We start from the raw sequence: 24,473 nt of genomic DNA on the forward strand, positions 1-24,473 counted from the left end.
TAAAGATAGGATTTTCCTCACCGCTTGCCTGACTCGGAAGAAGGCAGAGACGTCCCCAAACGAAACCATTAGAAAAGAAGCCCAAAACAAAAAACAAAAAAAAACTATTTTTCTTGATTTCTGTTCTTTGTTTTCATTTCTTCCGCAAGTAAAACTTCAAAATGTTCCGTCATTTTTTGATTAGGAGGGAATCATCAGTTTCTTTTGATCATAAAGAAAGCGAAAGTAGAAGAAAATACTGGTCAAGCTGAAGCCATCTTTTAAGGAGGTTGAAGTGCTAAACCATCCATCCTTTGCAGCGAGCGGAGGGATCTAAATAGGTAAGTCGCAGATCAAATTGTTTACTGATATCCACAGCACTCTCCGTTGACGCATTTGCAGGTCCTCGTCTCTATGGTAAAGACCTCTGCAGATGTTATTGATTTCTTTCTCTTTTTCCTATTGTGCTGTTTAATTTTTCGTCAATTGTACTGTGATAGGACCTTAAGATTTTATCACGGAAGAAGAAGAGAAAAGGGAATGATCACTTCGAGGGGATCGACCTCCTTGATTACTTCGGGATCGACTATTTAAAGTTTTATCAAAAGACTGAATAATATTTTATTATCTCTAAAAAAATGATTATATCATTATTTATAGAGTTCCACCTAGAATCATCAGACGTAAATTCTTAATAATAAATAAATATTAAATAAATTTTTATTAAATTAAATAAATTTAATAAATATTATTCAAAAACTCAGGATCCTAAATCCTCACTTATATAAAGCCTGAGCTACTGTATCACGAATGCAATTATATCACACGTCTTGCATATTAAACTAGAGAAAATGCATTGATACGAGAAATTACCTTAATAGTTCCCTTTTTTGTTTCTTTAGTCATCGTTTATAGTTATATATATACATACATACATACATTATTTTTTTTATTAGAGTATTTACTTGATTTTATATGTCATGAAGCTGTTATAGGAAAAGGTGAGACATACATACATCAATCACTGGAGAAGATAGGTGAATACAATTCTAACCAACAAAGTATGGTTATAGAATGCTTGATATTGTTTTTGCTGCAACATTTCAGAAAACTATGCATCTAATGCTTGATATTGTTTTTACATTCCTTTTTGCGAGGAATATTGTTTCACATTTCTTAGCTACCGAACTCTTTAATACACTTGACTTGGAAAGTAGGTTGATCAATTGCTTGAGCTCGTTGACGTTCAAGTTCTTCTATTTTCCTACTCACAAGCTCGAATTAGCACATTTTTTCCTTGTCAATGCCAATTTTGGATAAAATTCAGTGTATATATAATATTGTACATGGAAAGATTGTCCTTGTATGCAAAGATATGCATTGGCATATCCACCAATTGAAACAAGACGCAAAATGGCATCTGACCATGGCAAGCATGTTGTTTCTCTCTTATGACACTGTTAAGTGATGTCGGAACAGACTCTTCCCATGTTTATTGGGGTTGTCCTGGTTGAGCATTAGTTCTGATATTGTGGCAGTCCTAATATAGTAGTAGTTGGTTACTTCACTGATCAGGTAGCAAATTATGCTTGCGTGAAACTTTGTCAGTTATTTTTTATATTATTATTGAGCTACATACACTTCATTATTGTGCTTCTAATATTGTGCATTGCTTACAAGCCATATTAACATGAAATTTGGTATGGTTGTGTGTCCAGATGCATGTGTTTGTCCAGAGTGCCATATTCACCTTTTCTATGTTGTGTAGCACCGACACCTCTACTTTGGAGTTCAAGCAAAGAATTTAACTACACTGATGACAGGTAGTGAATGTACAGTCTAGGAAAGATGCACACTTTATTCCTCTGTTAATTGTAATGCATCATAATTTGTCATCTTTCCTGTTTTCTTTTGGTCTTTTCTTGCAGTTATATTAACTTCAATTTTGCCATTAATTAACATGGAAACTATTCTTAATATTGGTGCTAATTTTACACAGTTTGTGCATCCTTTTTTACTAAAATATGCATGAAAGTTTTCCATAACTTGTATGTCATAGCTATATTTAAGCTTAATTTAATATGGATATAAGTTTTAAAGTTATCAACTCAATATGATGGGCAATAAGTCCATGTTCTTGATACCTCTGTGCATAATTTTTTTATGAAATCGACAAAAACATGCATGCAAAAAGATCTTGGATGTATATAACGACAACAAAGACGTAAAGTCTCAACTATCTGAATAAAATAAAATAAAAATGCTAGGGGCATTTCGAGAATCAAACTCAAGACCTCTCGCACCCAAAGCGAGAATCATACCACTAGACCAAACGCCCTATTTGATATTTTCTTTAATTAATATAAGTGAATAGCCAAAAGGGACATAATTGAGTGAGGATCTGGTGTGGTCATTATTTTTACTCTTGGATCCAATAAAATTTACAAATGATAGATATCTCAGTCAAAATATTGTATGATAATCATACAGCACTGAAATAATAAAATTAGATGCATAAAAATGCATAGAAGCATGGATACTAAGTGATTAGGAAATTGTAAGATAATGGTTGTTTAGAGAAGCAGCTAGGATTGCTACCAGGAGGAAGCCTCGAGTGTATATTTCTGAAAATTCATGATCTGAATTTTGTAGATGTCAATTAAATGAAACATAAAATCTACTCCTAAAATCATAATTACAATGTTGGTAAGTTGTCATGCTTTATTAATACTGTTATTATTGTAGGTTGTATGCTGAAACTCTGCTTGCGCATTCTTTCTAGTTTTTTTTTATTTCTGACACTAAGGTTTTTTTCCTTCCCCTTGAATTTAGGTACCGTGGCAGATGACTTCTTAAACACGGACATATACATGTACTTAGATGACCCTTCTCTTTTGCCCCATTTTTATACTCCTGAGATCAGAAGGAGCAAGTGTAACGACCATTTTTGATAAAACATTTTATGTTTGTATCCCTGACAAATTATATTTATATATAGTAGTAGTTAGAGTACGTCCATAGAGTTAGTGGACTTGGGAAGTTTATGATTTTCTTCTTTGTTTATGTAAAGATACAAACACACATCCACTTTACATCTTATGCTGAAAGAAGTTTGCAAGTTACATTTGGCTTCATGGTTGAAGTTCTTATCTAATCAATGATCACTATAAATTTTTGTCCCGCTTTAGGATGACAATAAGTTTAACCAATCCAACATTTTTATGCATGGGAATGGTTCTTGTTTCCTTACAAAACAGCCTCTATAAATTTTATCTGGTAAAATCTTATACTGGAAACTTTTAATGGAAAAAAAGAACTTAGGCCTTTTGTGTGGATGTTAACTTCTGATAAGCCACTTCTATTTCATGTTGGAAGAACTCCTAGCTATTTTTGTTCTTTATCAACAATGTTGTTTAAAATGATTCTCCATCTCATGCATCTCTCATTATTTGGGATGTATGCCTCTGAGGTATGCCTTAACCTCTGTTTCAGATTGCAAAATTTGGTCAATCATACTTCAATGCATGAAAATGAATTTTATCAATGTTTATGCTTTCTCTCTTCTTTTAAAGTAATTTAGAAAGGAAGGGGGTTGAGGTAAGTTCTTAACAAATCTGTTTTTGTTAGTGGGTAGGAACTAAAAAAAAAGTAAAATATAATTCATTTACCTAAGGTATTTATTGTATATAAAAATAGTTTATTTAGTTCCTTCTTTCTTAATTGACATGGAAATCATGAAATTGTTAATTTGATTCCTTGTTTCTCCATTGACATGGAAAATCATGAAGCCTCCCTACTTTTTTCCCCCTTTCTTTTTGGTTGTCTTAGCCAAACAATGAACCAAAAAGAACAAAAAAATGGTCTCCACAACATAGCTCCTTGTTTTCCCATACTAGAAATTAGTTGTATTTTGTGAACGAAGAACCCTGTGGTATTTTTCTGTTTTCATTTTCCGTTTAGTTTTGTACAAACAGTATGTAGACTCTAATGCTTTGCATTTGCAACATAGAATTCCATATCATGTCATGGTAAGAACTTTGTTATTTGAAGAAATTAGAGTATGAATCCATGCACCTTTAGGTTTCTTCATGTTGATTTGCAAAATCACTTGTATAATTTCATTTTGAGAAGATATTGATACATGAGAGAGTAGATGAGAACTACTAGATAACATTCTCAACAATAAAACTAGTTCCTCTAGCATAGTTACATTATATATAAACAGACAGCAACACTAATGTAAATATTGGTAAGGAACAAGCACATCAGAACTCTTTGATACACTGCACTTATGACACTAGTTATTTAAACTTTGAAGAGGTAAGATCCATGTAGTGATGGTTACTCCAAATCATAGGGCATATTGGTGTGGAACTCTTCTCGTGTGCAGTTGCTTAAATTGGATCATTTCTGGTCTGGAATTCTTCAAAATCATCATTTATTGGTTCTTGCTCAACACCTTCATTCTTGTAGTTGTACCTGTTAAGGACCTCACAGATGCTTTCCTTGGATTCTTTAATAACGTTCGATTTCATTGGTGTGTGCATCTTAGCCTCTGTTTCTTTGTTCATCGACTTGATCTGTGGCTCAATCTTAGTCTTCTTTGATTTCACTGGGTCTAATTCTACTGCTATCACACCCTTTCCCTTCCTTACCTTACTATGATAGCTCATATGGCCCCCAAAGGCTTGCGCACTCTGGAACCACACTCGACATGGCTCACATTTGTAAACACGTTTGACCTTCACCAAACTTTCTAATGGATTCAGGATTGACTTACTCCAAGTGGGATTATAAGAGTTACCAATATTGTCTATGTGACCTAGATTTGGATCAAGGTATTTCATGTCTGATGTTTGGGCCACAAAAGTAGAGCTTTGAGTGCCAAATTTGGGAGCATTGTGTTGTGTCTCAATGGGTGTGCTAAGGTTAGGGCTTGGAATTGGGAAAAGGAGTGACATGCTAGCAGGATCTTCAACACTAGGCATTCGGTATATAAAGGGTCCGATCGATCCAGATTCAAAATTGGTACCAACTGAAGTTAGGTTATTTGGAGTGGGGGGGAACATGAAAGATTCAATCGTTGTTGGGGGTGTTTCATCATAGGTTTTGGAATGCTGTACAGATGATTGTTGATTCTCCATGGGAGGTTGAGCGAACAGGTCAATAGGATGAGAGGAAGAATCAGTTGGAACGCTGGAAATATTACTTCTCTGAAGCGGTGAACATGCCTTCGTAGGGAGGTGAGATTGATGAGTCACTAAGAGTGGCCGATGGGGTTTCCTTCGATGTATAAAAGATTTCATTGGATGGCTTTAATTATATAAGGATATTGGATCCAAGGCGATCAATGAAGAAAGGAAGGGAGAAACGTGAAAGCAAGAAAAGAAGGAAATCTTTCGATGATACACTCAAGATATGGTTCATTGCATGGTTGGCTTTACTGGGTGTTAAGAGGAGAAGTGAACGAAAAAGGATCAGAATTAAATTATTTTCGACAAGGATCTGCGATCATGTCAGAAATCTCAGAAAGGTGTGCAAACATGGAAGAATTATTTTTTGTTGTCGTTTTTTAGCATACATATAATAGACATGGTCTCTCTGCTCTCCTTTTAGGGGGTCATGTTTTTATTCGAAGCCACAAGCATAATTTCTTTGTAAATTTGGAAGAGCTTGAACATTATCAGTAAGCGGATATCATGGAAAATTAACTCCCTAAGTTTGAAAACAGCCACAGTATTTATTTACATAGTAGAATTATTTAAAAAGCTGGAGATATAGAACACATTAATAAAAAAATATAGTTCCACTAGCCTTTACATTTTCTTTTCATGGTGTAGAAATATTGAATTTACATTCCTGATAATTGATCATGTCAACATAACACACTTAAATAGAATAATACTTCCAACTACTGAATGCACAAGAAAAGTTATCTTTAACTACACAATATATTAGCTGAATAAGAAGATACTTGAAAAAATGGTTCCATGATCACAATTTATTCAGTGCATTTCAAGTTGTTGAGCTAAACCAGTTTTGTCTTTCTATAGTTACTTTTTGACAATGTAACACTGGTGAAAAATACAATATTTTAAGACAAAATAGCCTACATTGAGTGGTTCTAATTTGTTATTTTAAGGAGTCTCTCTTTATTATAGATTAGATTTGTCTTTATTTTTTAATTTTGTAAAACACACTTTCTGTTCTCTCCACATAAATATTGATATTCTTTTCTTGTATAAGACAATTATTCTGGTGGTATAGACTTGAAATAAAGAGTAAAAGAAGCCTTTATTACCACATCAACTCACCAATAGTTGTCCCATCTTGTAGAATTGCCAAACATCAACTGCATGTTGCTTCCATGCATAAATGATATTTGATGTTACAATTATGTTATAAAATTGTCTTTTAATCTAAAGGGCATATGATGATCATGGAAATTCCTGATACTCGTTTCCAATCTACTTACTCTTCTTTTAAACTATGAACTTCACTTTTGTGGCAATTAAGTTGATTTTAGAAATTCATTAATCAATGACAATAATGACTGCTAGTATTAAGTTATTTAGAAATTCATTAGTCAACATGAGATGGTGCTTTATTAAGTCCTATCGGTCTTCAGTTTTATGAATTGAATATAAGTATGGTTCACTTGTGGTTTAAAGTGCGACATTTAATTTCATACAAACTTATTACATTATAGAATTTCCTTAAATATAAACATGCCTATATCAAAATTTACGTATAGAAAACCCATCACCACGTAGGTGTGGAGAGAGAGAGAGAGACAGAGAGTGAGAGATCCAAACATTGATATTTGGCACGATTTGATTTCTTGACTTGGATGCTGATTTTGCTGTCTAGTATACATTTGAGAAATTTCTAAAATGCCTCACAATGTGAGGAATTTTAAATTTTGTTTTCATTTTTACCATTGCTAATACTTTCTCTTTCTTTTTCGTACTATTGAATTTAGTTTGAAAGTGCAAAATATAAAATTAATGTATGGTTTCTGAACTTAACTTCACCTGTACATGGCTTACATGTGTAAAATGTAATATTAATATATAATTTTTTATGTTTGTATATATTTATATCATCTAACCAATAGAAAATAATAACATAATCTGCTTAAGATTTATACATATAAAATGAACATGCATGTCATATATGTCATATTTTAAAATCATCATCATAAGACAATTAGCAATAAATATCTTATTCTATAACTTCCAAATGTAATCCTACAATGCAGCATAGGCAAAATAAAAAAAAAAATTGATATCAAAATAATTTAAAATATTTGTATATACATATAAAAAAAACATAATAAATAAATAATATAATTACTTAATTATAATAATTATATATTATATAATTAATTATATATAATTATATAACTAATATATAATTATATAATTAATATAATATATTATGTCTTCAATCATCATCTTTTGTGTAATTTTTTATATTACGATTCTCTAGTTATCATTTTGATCTATATTTTATTTTATTTTTGTTTTTTGTTTGGTTCACTGGTTCTTCTGTGGGATCGAATATAACAATTAAATTATATATTTGATATAAAATTTAAAATATTATACTTATATTATGTATATATTTAAGGGTGTCAGCTAATTTAAGTATCTTATTATGTCACATGAGAAATGATATCAAGTCCAATCTAATATTAGACATAATAAGAGCTTAGTAGAAAAGAGTTAATACAATCAAATGAGCTTGTAATACTCTAGTCTAGTACCGCATCAATAGAACATAAATATTTGAATTAACTTACAAGAGTTTGATGAAAACATTATTGCCAGTAACTCTAGTCCTTACATGCATAGATTAATTCTAATCAATGTTAGACACCTACAAGGATGACAAACCCCTAAATGTAAGAGATTGTAATACCTCAATTTAATCCCACATCAAAAGTCGATGAAGAATTAAATGAAGTTAATATCCCTATTTTAGTTTCATATTCATAGTTGATAAATTAAATCTTGATTAGCATGCTTTTATAACGATTCACTTGAGAACAGCCATGTTATTTTTAATAAATTTATTGGTTTCATTAGTCAGCCAATTTTACAATCAGATCAGGAGGGGATAATATGATCATATGCAACTTTTGCAGACTATACATCATCTTACTTATGCTATTTCTGAAAAGAATTGCAATAATTATGCTAATATATAATTTTGGGCTCATTGAGGATACGCCAACAAACAAATTTATGGCTATAACGAGGGGAGAAAGCAAATTAAAAGTCAAAACAGAAACATACAACAGTAACAGACGACCCTGAGAAAGACCCAGAAGTCATGTGGCGACAAACAATATGCTAAGAAAGAAGCTGAGGACATGAAAGCAAGAATCTACCGACTTTTACAGGAATAACAGCTGGTTGTTGGAAAAAGAATTGCCCGACTATCGACAGGATATGTGGTCATCATACATCAATCGCTACTTCTTCTTTCACTATGAAAGCTTTTGCGGTCTCCAAGTCAATCAAAGCATCTATACTGTCATGGAGAAGTCTATCAGCCATAGAAGCTGCCTGGTCACAGATCGAGACATCATAGATTGGAAATTGACGTCATAGAGAGGACGGAAAAAAGAATCGGCCCTCACCAAGAAAACTTTTTATTTCTGATGTTGCATAGGACTGCATCATCGTTTGAGAAACCGAGCGCTATTTCTTGCTGACTTGGCTCGAGACTGGGGATTGTACAGGTGGTAGGAGAGGTCACCTCTGGATGCATATGCCATCGGTTGACCCAAGTCAAGAATATAAAGTCAGAATATGATGCATTTTCCGAAAAACCAGAGTCATTTTCGTGTCGGAACCCACAATTTTTGGGATGACTGAGTCAACCAAAGCATCTTTCATGATTGACTGAAAGGCAGCAGGGTCTCTAAGTCGGTCAACGAAGAAAAAAGCTTCACTTCCTTAAAGTGGTGCTGGTTCATCGGCTTCTATCCTGAGAGCCTCGGCGACTCGGGAAGAATCAAAATGGAAGCTGTTTTGGTTCATCGGCTGTTTCAGCTTCTTTCCATTATTCTACTGCTGCTGTTGCCGCATCTGACAGGTGCAGCGGCATCTGCAGCCTCACTGAGAGGCGGTTGCCCAGAAAAATGCGGGGATGTTGAAATCCCCTACCCATTCGGCATCGGCCCCAACTGCTCCATGGAAGGCTTTGCACTGACTTGCAACATGACTGATGCTGGTGTCAGGAAACCTTTCTTCTTCAATGTCGAGATCATCGACATCTCGTTGCAGCTGGGCCAAGCACGCATGTTGAACCACATATCGCAGCAGTGTTATCATGCGAGCAACAGGTCCAGTACGTACAATGACTGGATTCTGAATTTGGATAACACACCATATAGATTCTCCGATGTCCACAACATGTTCACGGTCATCGGCTGCAACACGCTTGCCTATATCCAAAGCTTCCGAACCAACTACCAGAGTGGTTGTGTGTCCATGTGCCAGAACGAGCTGAGCCTAGTAAATGGCTCGTGTTCAGGCATCGGCTGCTGCCAAACCTCCATCCCAAAGAACCTTACATACTACAAGGTCTCGTTTGATGAAAAATTCAACAACTTGCAGGTTTGGAACTTCAGCCCTTGCAGCTATGCTGTGCTGCTGGAGGCAGATTGGTTTAGGTTTCGCACGTCTTACATCACTACCTATCAATTCTGGAACTACAGCAATAGCAGGGTGCCGATGGTGGTGGATTGGGCAATCGGAAATGAGACATGTCAGGCAGCAAAGCTCAACAAAACCTCTTATGCTTGCAGAAGTGCAAACAGTGAGTGTTTCGACTCCTCCAATGGTCCTGGATATCTTTGTTATTGTTTAAGTGGCTACCAAGGGAACCCCTATCTCCTTGATGGATGCAAAGGTCTATTGCTTATCCCACTCTCCTCTCTTTCTGAGTTCCATTTGACTTTTCATGGTTGGATCTGATATTGCAATCACACTCCATTTGTAGACATCGATGAATGTGTTGATAAAGATCAATATCCGTGCCAAGGCATCTGCCAGAACACGAATGGTAGCTACAATTGTTCCTGCCCACCGGGCACACATGGCAACCCCTTCGCTGGAACTTGCACATCAAACCGGAAACTTCCCTTGGCAGCAAAAGCGATTCTAGGTGAGAGTCCCTCTTCCACCATGATTCTAATTTGTCTTGTCCAACGAATATCTTGCCATATCTGATGCCTATTCCTTCAAATCATCCATTTCCCTTCACTTTTTATTCCTTCAAATCCGTCTACTATCTGCAATTTAGGTTAGGCATCTTGTTCTGATCCATTCAAGAAGGTATTTTTGCCATGAACAATCAGCAATGCATTTAATTCAGAAATGACAATAGGAGATACTCTTGTTAACTTCTGCAGCCTATGTGAACTTCTTATGACTGCTAGTCTCCATGCAGATCTCTCCTAAAAGGTCCTTGGTCCAATGAATTGAGAACTTTGCCATTGTTCTCATATAATGAGGTAGTGGCAAATTCCTTCAAACAACAAAATATCTCTTTCTGCAGTCTAGGGGTTGTGTGATTTATTTTTTTCCCCCAATAATGTCCAAACTGAGTGGAGATATTCTATAAGATATATCCTGGAGATCTATAATTCTTGTCTCTGAATATGCTTTCACAATAGGCCCTGGATAAATTGCAGAAGTACAAACAAGCACAAATAACTTCATGTCTTGCCTTCTATTTTTAATAACCATTAAACCCAAAGGTTATCTATGAAACACATAATTTTCATTTCTCTTTGTTGGTTTTATCTGGCCCGAGAACTTAATAATTACATATTCATTGATATGCAGGCACCTCCAGCAGTATAGCCTTTCTATCATTATGTAGTATGTGCATCTATATGATTTATGAAAGAAGAAAATTTGCCAAAGTTAAAGAAAGATATTTTAAGGAGCACGGAGGTTGGATTTTGATGGAAGAGATCAAAGAAAAACAAGGTCATGCATTCAAGATATTCACGAGCAAAGAATTAGAGAAGGCGACCAATAAGTTTGGTAACAACCAAGTCCTTGGGAGGGGAGGACATGGAACAGTTTACAAAGGAGTTTTGGAGGATGACCGCATTGTTGCCATTAAGAAACCTAAATTTATAAATGAGACCAGCAAAAATGAATTTGGAAAGGAAATGTTCATTCTATCACAGATCAACCACAAGAACATAGTTAAGCTGTTGGGTTGTTGTCTGGAAGTGGAGGTCCCAATCCTAGTCTATGAGTTCGTTCCCAATGGGACCCTGTTTCAATTTGTCCATGAGAATAAGAATACATATCCCATTTCCTTGGGTGCCCGCCTACAAATTGCTTATGAGTCAGCTGATGCTCTGGCCTATTTGCATTCATCAGCTTCACCTCCGATCATTCATGGAGATGTGAAGTCCTCTAACATACTTTTAGATGAAAATTACATGGCAAAAGTTTCTGATTTTGGCGCTTCAAAGCTAGTGCCGCAGGATGAGGATCAGATTGCTACCCTGGTGCAAGGGACTTATGGTTACTTAGATCCTGAGTACCTCCAAACATGCCAATTAACAGATAAAAGTGACGTTTATAGTTTTGGTGTAGTTCTACTAGAGCTGCTGACCGGTAAGAAGGCGGTTTCTTTCAAAGGATCTGAAGAAGAGAGGAGCCTCGCAGCAAGTTTCATGTTGGCCATGAAGGAGAACCGCCTTCTTGATGTCTTGGACAACCAGGTGAAAAATGAAGGGGATATGGAACTGATACAAGAAATTAGCGAGCTTGCAAGACAATGCTTGGACATTAAGGGAGAAGAAAGGCCAACAATGAAAGAAGTGGTGGAAGAGCTAGGCAAATTGAGAAAAGTCATGCAGCATCCATGGGTACCAAACAACACTGAGGAGGTTGAGAGCTTGCTTGGTGAATCATCAAATGATCACGGAATAAATTATCATGGGACAGAAACAACTACCTGCTACAATTCTGAGAAAAGACTGGCATCAAACATCGAATCTGGAAGGTAAATTTACAGAACCCCTCGTTCTTTTTTTTTTTTGTGTGTTCCTTAGAGTGCATCTTAAATAAACACTGGTCATAAGTGTGCCTGTGATTGTATGTTTATGTGAGTGAGTGCGAAAGGGAGGAATATTTCTTTCCCTACTGCTACTGAATAATGTTGTATGTAATAAATGATTCTCTAGAATACTATTATTGGAAAACTTTGTGAAATAAATCTCTACACCAGAATGATAATATTCTTGTCTTTATTACCCTACTTCCAACCATGATTGATTGTTCATTAACAAGGAATGGATAAACAATATCATGTCAACCATTCTCAATCAAAAAACCTACAAATTGTTGAGTTTCTATCACTATAACTATATCTAACACGTTGATTCTAGATTCAGCTATTGAGAGTAAAGTGACAAAATTAGACTCCATGAGTGATGTAGAATCCCCTTTCCCTTTTTCCTAGCCAAAAGTTAGGTTGATGATCTGTTAATCACAGTGTTCATATGTATCTCCTAAATCCTTGGAAAAGAAGACTATTAGATAGCAAAAAACAATGCTCATCCATCTAGGTATAGAATTGTAGCACAAGCAATTGGCCATGATTAAGAAATTACTAATAATGTTAGGTTTTCTTACCATAAGCTGTAGCCGACATGTGCACCTCGCTGTGTAGAAGTGGCAGCATCTGATGGCTCTTGGCTTCACGTTTGTGCCGCGATTCGAAACTGTAAGCCGATGAGAGGGAAGAGAGTTGAGGGAAGGGCGGCGAGGGCAATAGGGAGTCGAGGGAAGAGAGAGAGGGAGGACTAGGAAAAGGCCTTGTGGTAGCAACTGCATCGTGAAATGGAAACAGAGAAGTGTGTTTATGGTGGTCGATGTGTATATATAAAGCTTATGTTTCACGTAAAGAAGCCCATGGTCTTTATCAATCTGTTGGAGATTGGAGACGTTGAGTCGGTCCACCTCAACTCGAGCTCTGTTGAAGGCCGTGACTGAGTTGGTTCGTTCTGTTGTATTGTTTCTGAAGCGGTTAGGGATAGCAATTGGTTGGGTCGGCGGGTGGGTGGGACTTGAGGCGGAAACGATTTAAAACAGTATATTATTATTTTTTATAATATTTATTTTTTTTATTTTTTTTATAATATTATTTATTTATTTTTTATATCTTTGAATTATTCGTTTGTAAAGGACATGCCTGTATTTCTTTCTTCTTTTTTTTTCTTCTTCTCTTTTTATCTTCGTCATCGTCAAATTTTTATTATTTTTCTTCTTTTTCCCTTGAAAGGATAGTATCAAAGAAGTCAGAAGTGAAATTGTAGTGTAAACTAAGGGACGATAATTGATGATGAGTATAAACTCAAGAGCGGTAATCAACAGAGAGCACGAGCTGAGAATCGACAATCAATGATAAGGAGAGTTAGGGAGTGTCGAGGGAGATAGGATGCATAGGTGATAAACACAAGAGATGTGAGGAAGGGAATAATAAGTAAAATCAAAATTAAAAGGGTTGTAAATAAAATTTTATTATTTTATTAATTTTTTTAAGGGATTATGAATAATAAGATGTTGTCAATAATAAACAAAAGGAACTCTAAATAGTAAACTCCTTTAAAATATAATACCATCCCAACCTTGGATGTAAATTATTTTTTATTAAAAAATATCTTTTCTAGATTAATTTTAAATAGTTTTAAAATTATCTTTTAAAATTTTTAAAGAATTTTACTATATTCATTTTTGATACGGGAATGGTAATTGATCGTCACTTCAGCATTACATGATTAACAGAAGTCCAACACCTTAGCACCACGAGGATGCCATAGGATTGACACACTACTAACACCTTAGCACCACGAGGATGCCACAGGATTGACACACTACCAACCCATATCCAACAAGTTGTTAGCATGTGTTGATAGTGTGTCAATATGATTAACACATGATTAACTATAACCAAATCAAATCATATAACCAAATCAAATCAATTGTAATTGTCTTCCAAATTCAGTGTGCCACAATGGTAAGATTGTAATTAAGCCTGAGAGCAATGAACGCATAATTACTCTTCATGATTATTGATGGTCTTGAGAGTATCCTTATAGCCCACTATAAAAAGGGATTCCCCAAGTGCCTTATCCCACAAATTAAAATTTTCTTTAAGAGCTAATCTGAATTGTTTAAATCATAAGTTAATCAACTTAAACATTAGAGGAACATGATTGAGAACACTCCTGACTTAATTTTATAGGGTTGATATCTTCAAAGTTGAAAGAAACTAGGATCGAACTTAGACTGACTCGAGAAGAAATCTCAGTTGGTTAATAAAAAAATAAATAATTTTTATAAGAGTAAAATTATTTTTTCATGATTTAACATATAGAGACTAATAAAAACGATAATATTGGCACCACCATAAAATTTATCACATTAGGTCTTGATTGCTATCCCCCTTGATAGGAAAAAAAAAACTATGTAGAGATAGTTGTGCCTACATCTTTGGCGACTGAGATAGCTGTGCCTATAATATCAACAGTGGCTGTGTGACGACATCAGTTACGTCAATGGACGTTATGCTCGCTCAAAGGTTGTGTCATGTCATTGACAAACATGTTGTCGATCACCTTAATAGAATTATATCACCCAAATGCTCAAAACTAACGATTAAACCATATTATGATATATCTATGATTGGCTTAACCATCTAACCATAAACATTTATAACTGATTATTATAAATAATCGATCATCTTCTTTCTTCTAATCAATTAGAACCTCCTAAAACCACTAAAACATTTATATCTTCTATCTTGACATCGGAGTAGTCAAGACTTAACTGATTTCGATCTTTTGCATGTGTCTCGATGGCGTATTGGAAGATAGAGTGCTCCACATCGATATCTCTATCTCTATTCCATATTTGTAGATCTTTTCTCGGTACAATTTCTCGATATCTCGGGATTTCGTTAGCCTGTTCCGATGTCGGTCTCGAACTATAGCGAGTCATTCCTACCTTATTATAACCGACCCAGCATCCTTACCTGCTACCACCACGCTGGTGGAAGCGTCGTGGCATTCGTGTTCACACTTTACCCTAAAAAAAGGGACCCGCTGATGGAGTCAAAGAATTCGGCTGCCGATCCTCTCCGATCATACATCGAACTCGAACCATACAATTCCAACATCACGACCGTCGGTTGTTGGGACCCAACTATCATCAACAGTGTGTTCCCATCGCCGTCTCTGAATCGGGTCCATGATCCCATCCCAAGTCGCAAAAATGTTGCGGATCCTATCCAAGAACTCGGCCGGCGAGTTCCCATCACCCACAATTGGTGGCGCCAAGTTTAAATAGACCGTCGGTTAACACTGCAAACCGCACCTACTTGGATAGGATCCCCCCCCCCCCCAACCCTAATGGAAACAAGAGAACCACCTCACGAATTTAGTGACGCCATTAATTCCAGAAAACACCTAAAAATAGAAATAAAAAAGTAAACTGAAATAAAAATAAAAGAAGGTCTAATTTGGCAGCTCCAAGGGGGAATCCGAGGGAGGAAGCGAAGCCGCCTCCTGTGTCGCCTTTAGGGTTCTTTCTACTCCTCCCTCTGCCCGACGAGGGGATCAGTCCATTACATCCCCTCTTTCCTGTCGTCGCTTGCCGATGAAAAGTAGAATGACGGTCCGCATGTTTCGGTTATTGTAGTTTCTTCGGCGGATCGACGATTACTAGTTTAATCTTTCAATCGGATCGTATTATATGGCCGGGTGGAAGCAGTCGAAAAGGGTCTCCTGGGCCAAAGAGTTGCATCAGGTAATATTGAACCGAATCCACACCCAGCCCCAAGTATCTCGCATAAGACTTTGGGTTTGATTGAATTCTTGTGTTATCATGCCCTTCAAATCGTTGAGTTCTTGTTTTTTTCCTGTTCGTCTTCTTTTGGTACGATTATGTTGTGATTCCTTTTTCGTTTTGTTCTTATGCTCGCATCCATTGTTTCAATTAGGGTTTTCTTCTCTTGTCTTTTACCCAGTTGGTAAATCGATGGGGGAGTGTCGATGGGTACATTGTTTGTGTTGTGATCTTGATCCGATGTTGCCGTTTGTAGAATGTTCTTTGGTAAATACCTGCCTTTTTTATCACCGGCCTATCTTTACATTCCATTGACCACAGAAAATAGAAAGTTTGCGTGGTAGATGTTTCTAATTGGAAATAGATCTGCCAACTCTGAAACGGAATCTTTTTATTTGGTTTTAAGAGAATCATGCTTGGATTGGCTCACTGGTCGATTGATCTTTGTCTGAACCTTTACCTTAGTATGTTTTAACAGGCCTTGGATGGAGATGTGGCATGATGGATTGGACGTCCAAGCCGATTACAAACTTTATTTTGGTGCCTTATTAGCCTTGTTCAACTTCAATATGCAGATAATCTAACACAGAAGTTAATGCACAGACTACATCGCCTGGCCCCAATCAATGGAATAAATGATTGGGGACCAATTAATCGATGTTAAACAACTAACCAATTCAATGAAAAATGAATAGCATATACATAGCAACTTATATCGCCATGGATTATCAATTCAACCATCTATCAAGATTGGTACCTTGCAATGCTGCAAGATTTTTCTTGAAAATTTTGCACAGCAGTCAGATTGGAAGATTAAACTTTAAAATCTGACAACGAAGCTACTACTCCACATGCTTAACGAGATTAGTCTGAGTACGATGAAAACTAAAAGTAGCAGTAGCACCGCCATCTAAAATAGTACAGAAGAAGATAACTTGTAATGACTTTCTTAATTTAACTGCTTGAGGATAACACAGAACAGAATTGGTGTCCCGATGAAATGCTGTTAATGTTTTTGTATGGGTAAAGAAATGAGAGTCTTGATCAACACTTGCCTGGTAGAAATCACAAACAATTGCTGAACTCTTGACTAAGGGGATCACCTATATCTAAAAGACTTGAGCTTTTGAGTCTTTCTTGACTCGGAAGTGCAGAAGCTGTTCGTACTTTTTCCAACTCATTTCTTTTAGTTGTCAGTATGAAAATTGATATAATAGAATTCAAATATAGATGACAATGTAGATCGCAGTTATTCTGTGTGGTGTTATAGAAGTAATGTGAGGACATGGTTTATTATGTTGCCTGCAATATTCCGGTAAAAACATTGGAACATCGCAAAATTAAGAGAAGTAAAGGTAGTACATCTAAGAAGCTTTTTTATGTATATACTTACCATAAGTTGCAAACATGGTACAAGAAACAAATAATTGAGGCAACAATTTACTATTATTCAAACCGCAACCTGTAAATCTGGGATTCCTGTAAGGACTTATACAATTTTATTGGAATGTAAAGGAATATAAATTTGAGATAACTTGCAAACATGTGAAAATCATAACTGCTTTCTATAGAAGAAGTTCCTTGTAAGTGTTGCTTTAGCAAAAATCATTATTTACTAAAAGATCGAGTCAAAAAATTGGAGTGCCATTACAGTTCTATAGTACATGTTGGTTGATGGAAGTTGAAGCTTATAAAATATCAACTGGCTTTAACTTATGTCAGATCATCATCGCAGGCACAACCATGATTTGGATCACTACCATCATGAGCAACTAATGTAGTTGAAATGTATAATATACTCATACTAGACTAACTTGAAAGAATTATTCTGGATCATTAACTAATTTTATATTAGTTGTATCAACATCAATAAGATTCTGAAAATGTAAATCAATTATTTATTATGAAAAACCATGTTCCTTTTTAGCTGACTTATGAATTATTTTGAAAACTCATCGAACATTTCTTTTTTATAATATAATTTTTTGCCCAAATTTAAGGGAAAAATTAACATGTTGTGAGCTTTTTAATAATAAACCATAACATATTAAAAAAATAATAATCAAACACTTAAACTTACTGAATGATTTAATTTTTTAAGGTCAATCGGTACAAATTTGACTGATCGAAAACTTCGCTAATAGTTGATTTAATTTGTTAAAATCAATATGGAATTTCAAAACCTTATTGATGATAGGATAACTCCTTAACAAATAAGAACATTAAGCTGTAAAGCTACCTTATAATTAAAGCTCTGAAGTCGAGTTCATATAAGTCCCTGGCATAAGCTTTCAAAACGATATATAATAAGTCAATACTTGGCTAATTTAAACATAAGCAGATTTGTTTTGCGAGCATCAAAAGCTTAAGCCTTTCTCATTGGCCTCCTTTTGTTAATTCTCTTATCATTCTGTTAAATCATCCAGAACAATCCAACAGCAGGCGCAATTATACATACCCATAAAATGTTAATTGAAAACTTGGCTAATAATTCATTCTGTTTATTAAAATGAACTTAGATTTTCAGACCTATTGATGATAGGAAAAGTCGTAATTGATAAATAAAAAAATTAATTGTAGAAAGCTAATGCATAAATGAATCTCTCAAGTCAAGTTCATATAATAATATGGTAATGATAAATAATAACTCAGATACTTGGTAGATTCAATCCACAACAAGTTTGTTTTATGGGCAATAAATGTATAAGCCTTTCTGTTTGGCCTCCTAATGTTAACTCTTCCATCATTCTGTTAAAGCGTCAATAAGCTGCAGTGCAAATGCTATTTCACCATACTAGCAATCAAGGGCATGTCACACAATATATAGACTATAAGCTCATTTACCTGTCCCTCCTTTTCCTTTTCCCTTTTGTCTTTTCCATGGGAGGCTTACTGTGACATTAGCAGTGGGGCTTGAGTCACCCTGCTGCTAATGTCCAAGACCAACTAGTTTTTTCTTTAACAGATTGATGAGTGATCAATTGTTCATGAGTCCACCTGTTCCTTGGTCCTGTAGCTACCATCATTAAAATTTTAAGAGATTGAACTTGAAGAAACTGAACAGAAGGGGTTCTTCATCCATCACAAGCCTGCTCTAAAGAAACCAAAGCCACAGATGAACAATGATGTTAACCCCTTCATCTTCAAAACAAGATAAGAAATCTCCATATGATCTGGTAACTAAATTGCTTCTTTTTTTTGCATGTGGCAAAGATCATTGTTGTGCTCGTTGGTTCCTAATAGTCAATTCTTATTTTAAGTTTAAAATCTATGTTATGCTTGTGTTGTAGAAAAAATAAACAATGTGATAGATCAGGATCGATCCTGTCCTTATCCAAAGACATGTTGAATGATGTTATTTAAGTGTCTCGAAATAAGTTCCTAATGCTGATATGATGATTCACTAACAGAAACCTTAAAAAAAAAAAATGAAAGATCGACTGATATTATGTTACCATTATGTCATGTGAATTTGCTGCTTGTGTTGCTTCTCTTTCTCCAACAAGCAATAAATTAAACAAAGCAACAAATTATAACTTAACTACCCGAAGACTTTGAAGTTTTAGTCAGTCTACAGCTTGTTTGTCTAGAAAGTTGAGGCAATACTCAAAGTCCATACCTCTTCCAGGACAGTGGTAAGTAAATGTTATTTGGATGAAAACTATCCAATCTAATGGCAAAGTTCCTTTATCAGGATGGGCTACAGTTTGAAATTTGCAATTGGACATGGTGCTTGTTGTTTCTAGGATAACATGGTCAAATATTGTTTATAGTGTTTTGTTGGACTGTAAAACTTCATGTTTGGCAATATGTTATAATTTATCGATCCCATTTGCTTATTGTTTTGGGTCTTGGTTAGGGCCCTGATAGAGAAGGAAAGCTCACAGTTTAATCTTTTTGCATGGAGAAAGATAGTGTTTAGCTGCTAACCCGTCGCTTTCTTCTATCTCTTAAATTGTCTGTTTTCTTATTCTGAATTCAATTTGAATCGCCAGATCAAGATTTTCTTTTCTTTTCTTTGCTATGTCCCAAATTAGGGACCTATTTTGCTTGTCGTATCACTCTTCTTGATATAGTTGTCTCACAGGTCAATATTAATTCTTGGGCAAAAACTTTTCAGTTGTGCATTATTAGCAATTTTAGGGCTTGTTAAATGTGGTAGCATCTGCCTTTCCAGGTAAGATTATTCTTAGCAGAGGATGCCCCTGCTCTTTCTGGAGCGGGGACCCAAGACCATCTCCAAGCAAAGGGTTCATGGTTATTGCATTCAGCAAGCACAGGCAATGATGATTCTTCTCTACCTCCAGGCTTTGAAGCACCTCATCCTGCATACAAGCTCAGATCTGAAATCTCACAGATTCCTTTGATCAAGTGGACATGTCCTATCCAAGTAATGGATAACTTATTCAGTTTGTCGGTTCCTAAATAGCTTGAAATTTAGTTATATCATACAGAAAATTTCTTAAGTCTGTATTGCCTGTAACATGTCATTTGCTTATCTTTTTTCCAATTTCAGGTGTTATTGAATCCAGAGTGGCTAGTGGCTGCTGGAGAAGAAAGTGCTGAAGTGGCTGTACAGAGTCAAAGACAAGTGAGTCTTCTTGAAGCAATTTATCCACGGTTGACTTCTGTTCCTCCAAAGTAAGTTGTCTTTGTTGTTAACATGATTTGCTATCTTTTACCTGCGTTGTCTTTTCACTAATGCCAAACCTGAATCTAAAAATACAGTCCTTCAGTTTCATCCGTGGTACAAGACTCAGTTTACAATGACTTCCAGACTCCTGTAATTCCTGTAACTGCTATCGAAGATGAAGATTCATCAGAACAATTCGAAACAGCAAGATCAGCAGCTGCATCTCCCCAAGTCCAACAGACAAATGATCATAATTTGCAGGGCATGATTAAAAAGCATGATCTTCCAAACCTCAATTCAGTTACCACACAGATCCAACATCGTGATGTGCAGACTATGCATCATGGTGAGATAACTGCAGGAAGGATTATACAGATTGCGAAACCAGATGTCGCCACTGCTGCTTCTGCAGCTTTTACAGCAATCATGAAAAGCAGTGAGGATGGAAGCATGATAGATCGTGACCTTCTTATTAGTATCCTCAGTAACCCCAGCTTGGTGGAGAAACTGGTTTCAGAACATGGAGCTCCTAAACAAGCTCGGGTGCCTTTGGCTTCTGCAGCAGTCTCACGTCCTCATCCCTTTGTACCAGTTCAGGCACCGGCTCTTGCTCCAGCAGTCCCACCTCAACTCCCCCACATCAATACTGGCACTTGTTCCCCGTTCCCAGTTCTTCAAAACACGCAGATGTATCCTTTTTCCAGTTCCATGCCGCCCCAAGCTGCGAATTCTCATGCTTCGCACATTCAGATCTGTGTCCAAGCAGCAGCAAAAGATGCAAATTATTTAAAAGGTTTAGTCCATCAGCATGGTGGTGAGAAGCAAGATGCCCCAGATCTCAATTTTGTACATGCTGCTAATTACCAAAACAACATTGCGGCCACAAATGCTGTTGATCCTTTTGGGTCTACGCAGCAAAGAGAAGCGAGGCCTAAGATCCCAAGGCCTTGTGCCTACTTCAACACCCCTAAGGGGTGTCGGCATGGGGAAAGCTGCTCGTATCAGCATGTCCCTTCTTTACCGCGGCGGATGGAGCAGCCAAGAGGATCAAAAAGAATTAAATTAGATAGAGGAATTGCTGGCAGGAACTATTAAGTTCTGGTCGATCCGACGTTCTTTTTCTTCTTCTTTCTTATTCATTCGTGGCTAGTACATACACAGCGATCTTCACTGCTTCCCATCATAATTTTTGCTACATTTTTTTCATTGCAATGTAAAATGACAAAGTTGTCTAGAATTCAGAGTCTGTGCATTGATTATACTTCATTCATTATGTTTGTGTGAGATGATTAAGTTTAATTATCCCAAGGCAACAAATTAATATTGTTGGTTTTCTTCACATCAAAGCAAAGCATCTGTGAAATAGCCACAAGCGAATCAGCGATTGCTATCTCATGGATGACAGCGGGTTCGTCAAGTAGGTAGAGGGTCGGGCAAATTCGGAACAATATTGACCGTTGAACAGCATGTATTATGGCTGATATCGGCGTTGTGAGCTCTCTTCTATTTTGGTCATAAAAATTTTGCAGGTTTACTTGTATGTGGTGTTATGAATATTTTTTGATGTCTATAAAATTGCAATCTTACATATACAATTCAACAGTACAACAACAATGATAGTTTGCCGGTATGCTCATTTTCTTATAAGTTCACAAGAGATTACATATTGAGAGGTTAATCTCTTACGAATGGATATTGTAAGAGCTACGCCCGACTCGTGCAAAACTATCCAACTCATGGCGGTATGCATACTGTGCAAAGGACGACGAGAGTGAGGAGAAGAAGAAAGAGGACGAGAAGGGCTGTCTTTGCCTCGCAAGATTACTAGGCAGGAGGAGCAAGAAAGAGAGTATAATATTTTATTAGTGAGCTTACCTCCTACAAGTCGGAGAGTAAAGACATAAAGTGGCTTCGAAACTACTACCGCTTCCTTCCAAAAGGGGTTTAACTTTGTTTCTCATGATTCTCATGTGAAACAACTAATAATGATTCTCATGTCGTCCGATTAACTTTGTTTTTTTTTTATTATTATTTTTAAATGATGATATAATAATATAGTCTTCACTTACTAAATTAGATATATATTTTTGAAAAATATAAAGAGTGAGATTTTAAAACCTCGACGTTTAATAAGTGAATTTACTAATATTTTATATGTACAATACGTGAAATGAGGTTCTAAATCTCAATATTTAGTAAGTAAATCTCTCGCACTATAATCAATCAATATCACAGGTGTAAAATATAGGTTTTGAATCAAAATTAATTTTGAACCAAATCAAATTATATCTATAGAGATAACATAAATTATATCTAAGAACATTATGCAAGTCATGAATATCAAATCAATATTCATGAGATCGCGAGTATCAAATTGAATCATATTATTCAATCGATCTCGCAATCATATTATTCGACTCAGATGAAGACTTGCCTCACTCAATCATGGAACAAAATATAAAGTTATCAACTTGGTCTTCTTGATGCAATGATGGATGAAGAAGATCTTATTGTCTAATCCTTAAGAGGATTGGGGACAAAATATAAAGAATTGATTGTTGCAATCCGCAACCATAATAATCATATCTCTTTTGAAGAACTTATGATAAGATCATCCATCATGAAGAGTTTTTAAAGAAGGATGAAAAGGGTGATGCATTCACTGATACGTGATTTTTCTGATCAACGCAAAAATGATGGTATTCAACATCGCCCTCCTTTACAATGTTGAAATCAATATCATCAAGAAAACATCTTCTGGTGAGTCTCACATTATTTGTCAATATTGTGACAAATGAGGATATACTATTCATAAATGATATAAGTTATTCTCTCGTTTACGCCCCAATCCTACATACTATTAGTCATATTGCTATCAAGCCGATCGTTTCACAAAGTTAGTTGATCGGCTCTACTACCTCTCATCATTTCATTATAGATTTACAAAATTTATCTTAAAATCAAGCTTGTAAAAGACCAGATAATATTATAATCGATGATGATATTTTGGTCTAAATATAACTCATACAAGATTTGCTCAACTTTCCTCACATTCTAGAATATTTAATCTTAAAAAAAATCCTTTGGTGTTTCTTCTATCTAATAAAATTTAATTTCTGTCTTGTTTTTACATGATAAATAGAACATTTATTGAATTTTTTTCCTATTTACTTTGTTGTAAAGGATCTCGCCATGAGGGCACCTCTAGTTGGTGAGTAACATGGCACTCTGTCATAGAGCACTAATGAGTATCAAAACCTTTTGTGGTAATTGGTATCATCACTGTCTTGGATATCCCTCTCCAGAAACTTTAGCTATTTGTTATCTTTTATCTTCCGATAATATGAATAATTTTTCTTGTGAGTCCTAATTTGATAATAAAAACACATATTTACCTTTTGGTATTTCATCTCTTAAGAGCTATAGTCCATTTGATTTAATTTATACTAATGTGTGGGTCTTGCACTCTTTACTTCACATAATGATCTTCGTTATTATATAATTTTATTGATCATTTTATGAAATATATATGGCTATATCCTTTACGTCTCAAATCAAATGTTTCATCTATGTTTGTCAAATTTAAAAATATTATTAAAAAATTTTCAAAACTTCGATTGGAAGAGAATTTTAAAAATTAGTTATCTTGAATCTCATGATATTCAACATCTCAAAACTTTGGCATATACTTTTGAAAATAATGACTTACTCTTTTATATACTATCAAATTATCTTTAATTTTTTGATCATATGTCTTTCAAACAATTGTCTATCTCATAAATCCACTCCCCACACTTTTACTTGATTTTCAATCTCCATTCTTAAAATTATTTAAAACCATAAGTTTTTAGTTATTTGTGTTATTCATGGTTACGATCATACTCACACAATAAATTTAAACCATAAGTTTTTAGTTATTTGTGTTATTCATGGTTACGATCATACTCACACAATAAACTTGAACATTGCTC

The 24,473-nt window shown here is 35.4% G+C and overlaps 2 protein-coding genes across 2 annotated transcripts; both read left to right on the forward strand.

Moving 5' to 3' along the window:
- The first annotated feature begins 9,008 nt into the window (after positions 1-9,008).
- On the forward strand, positions 9,009-12,257 carry LOC103977904 (putative wall-associated receptor kinase-like 16). The gene is made up of 3 exons (XM_065098901.1): positions 9,009-9,903; positions 9,994-10,158; positions 10,842-12,257. Exons 1-3 carry the CDS (start codon positions 9,009-9,011, stop codon positions 12,026-12,028), a joined length of 2,247 nt encoding a protein of 748 aa, XP_064954973.1. The 3' UTR covers positions 12,029-12,257.
- Positions 12,258-15,551: 3,294 nt separating this feature from the next.
- Positions 15,552-21,772, forward strand: LOC135607238 (zinc finger CCCH domain-containing protein 6-like). The gene is made up of 4 exons (XM_065098902.1): positions 15,552-15,830; positions 20,047-20,259; positions 20,386-20,510; positions 20,598-21,772. Exons 1-4 carry the CDS (start codon positions 15,777-15,779, stop codon positions 21,595-21,597), a joined length of 1,392 nt encoding a protein of 463 aa, XP_064954974.1. The 5' UTR covers positions 15,552-15,776; the 3' UTR covers positions 21,598-21,772.
- Positions 21,773-24,473: the final 2,701 nt, after the last annotated feature.

Source organism: Musa acuminata, chromosome BXJ2-3 (assembly GCF_036884655.1).
Source record: "Musa acuminata AAA Group cultivar baxijiao chromosome BXJ2-3, Cavendish_Baxijiao_AAA, whole genome shotgun sequence".
In the NCBI taxonomy this organism is placed as follows: domain Eukaryota; kingdom Viridiplantae; phylum Streptophyta; class Magnoliopsida; order Zingiberales; family Musaceae; genus Musa; species Musa acuminata.

Excerpts from the sequence above, each read along its gene's own strand:
- LOC135607238 (XM_065098902.1), top strand. The coding sequence starts at position 15,777 with ATGGCCGGGTGGAAGCAGTCGAAAAGGGTCTCCTGGGCCAAAGAGTTG. Across the intron at positions 15,831-20,046 it reads GGGCCAAAGAGTTGCATCAG|GTAAGATTATTCTTAGCAGA; the intron begins GTAATATTGAAC and ends CTGCCTTTCCAG. Across the intron at positions 20,511-20,597 it reads TTGACTTCTGTTCCTCCAAA|TCCTTCAGTTTCATCCGTGG; the intron begins GTAAGTTGTCTT and ends CTAAAAATACAG.
- LOC103977904 (XM_065098901.1), top strand. The coding sequence starts at position 9,009 with ATGGAAGCTGTTTTGGTTCATCGGCTGTTTCAGCTTCTTTCCATTATT. Across the intron at positions 9,904-9,993 it reads TCTCCTTGATGGATGCAAAG|ACATCGATGAATGTGTTGAT; the intron begins GTCTATTGCTTA and ends CTCCATTTGTAG. Across the intron at positions 10,159-10,841 it reads GGCAGCAAAAGCGATTCTAG|GCACCTCCAGCAGTATAGCC; the intron begins GTGAGAGTCCCT and ends ATTGATATGCAG.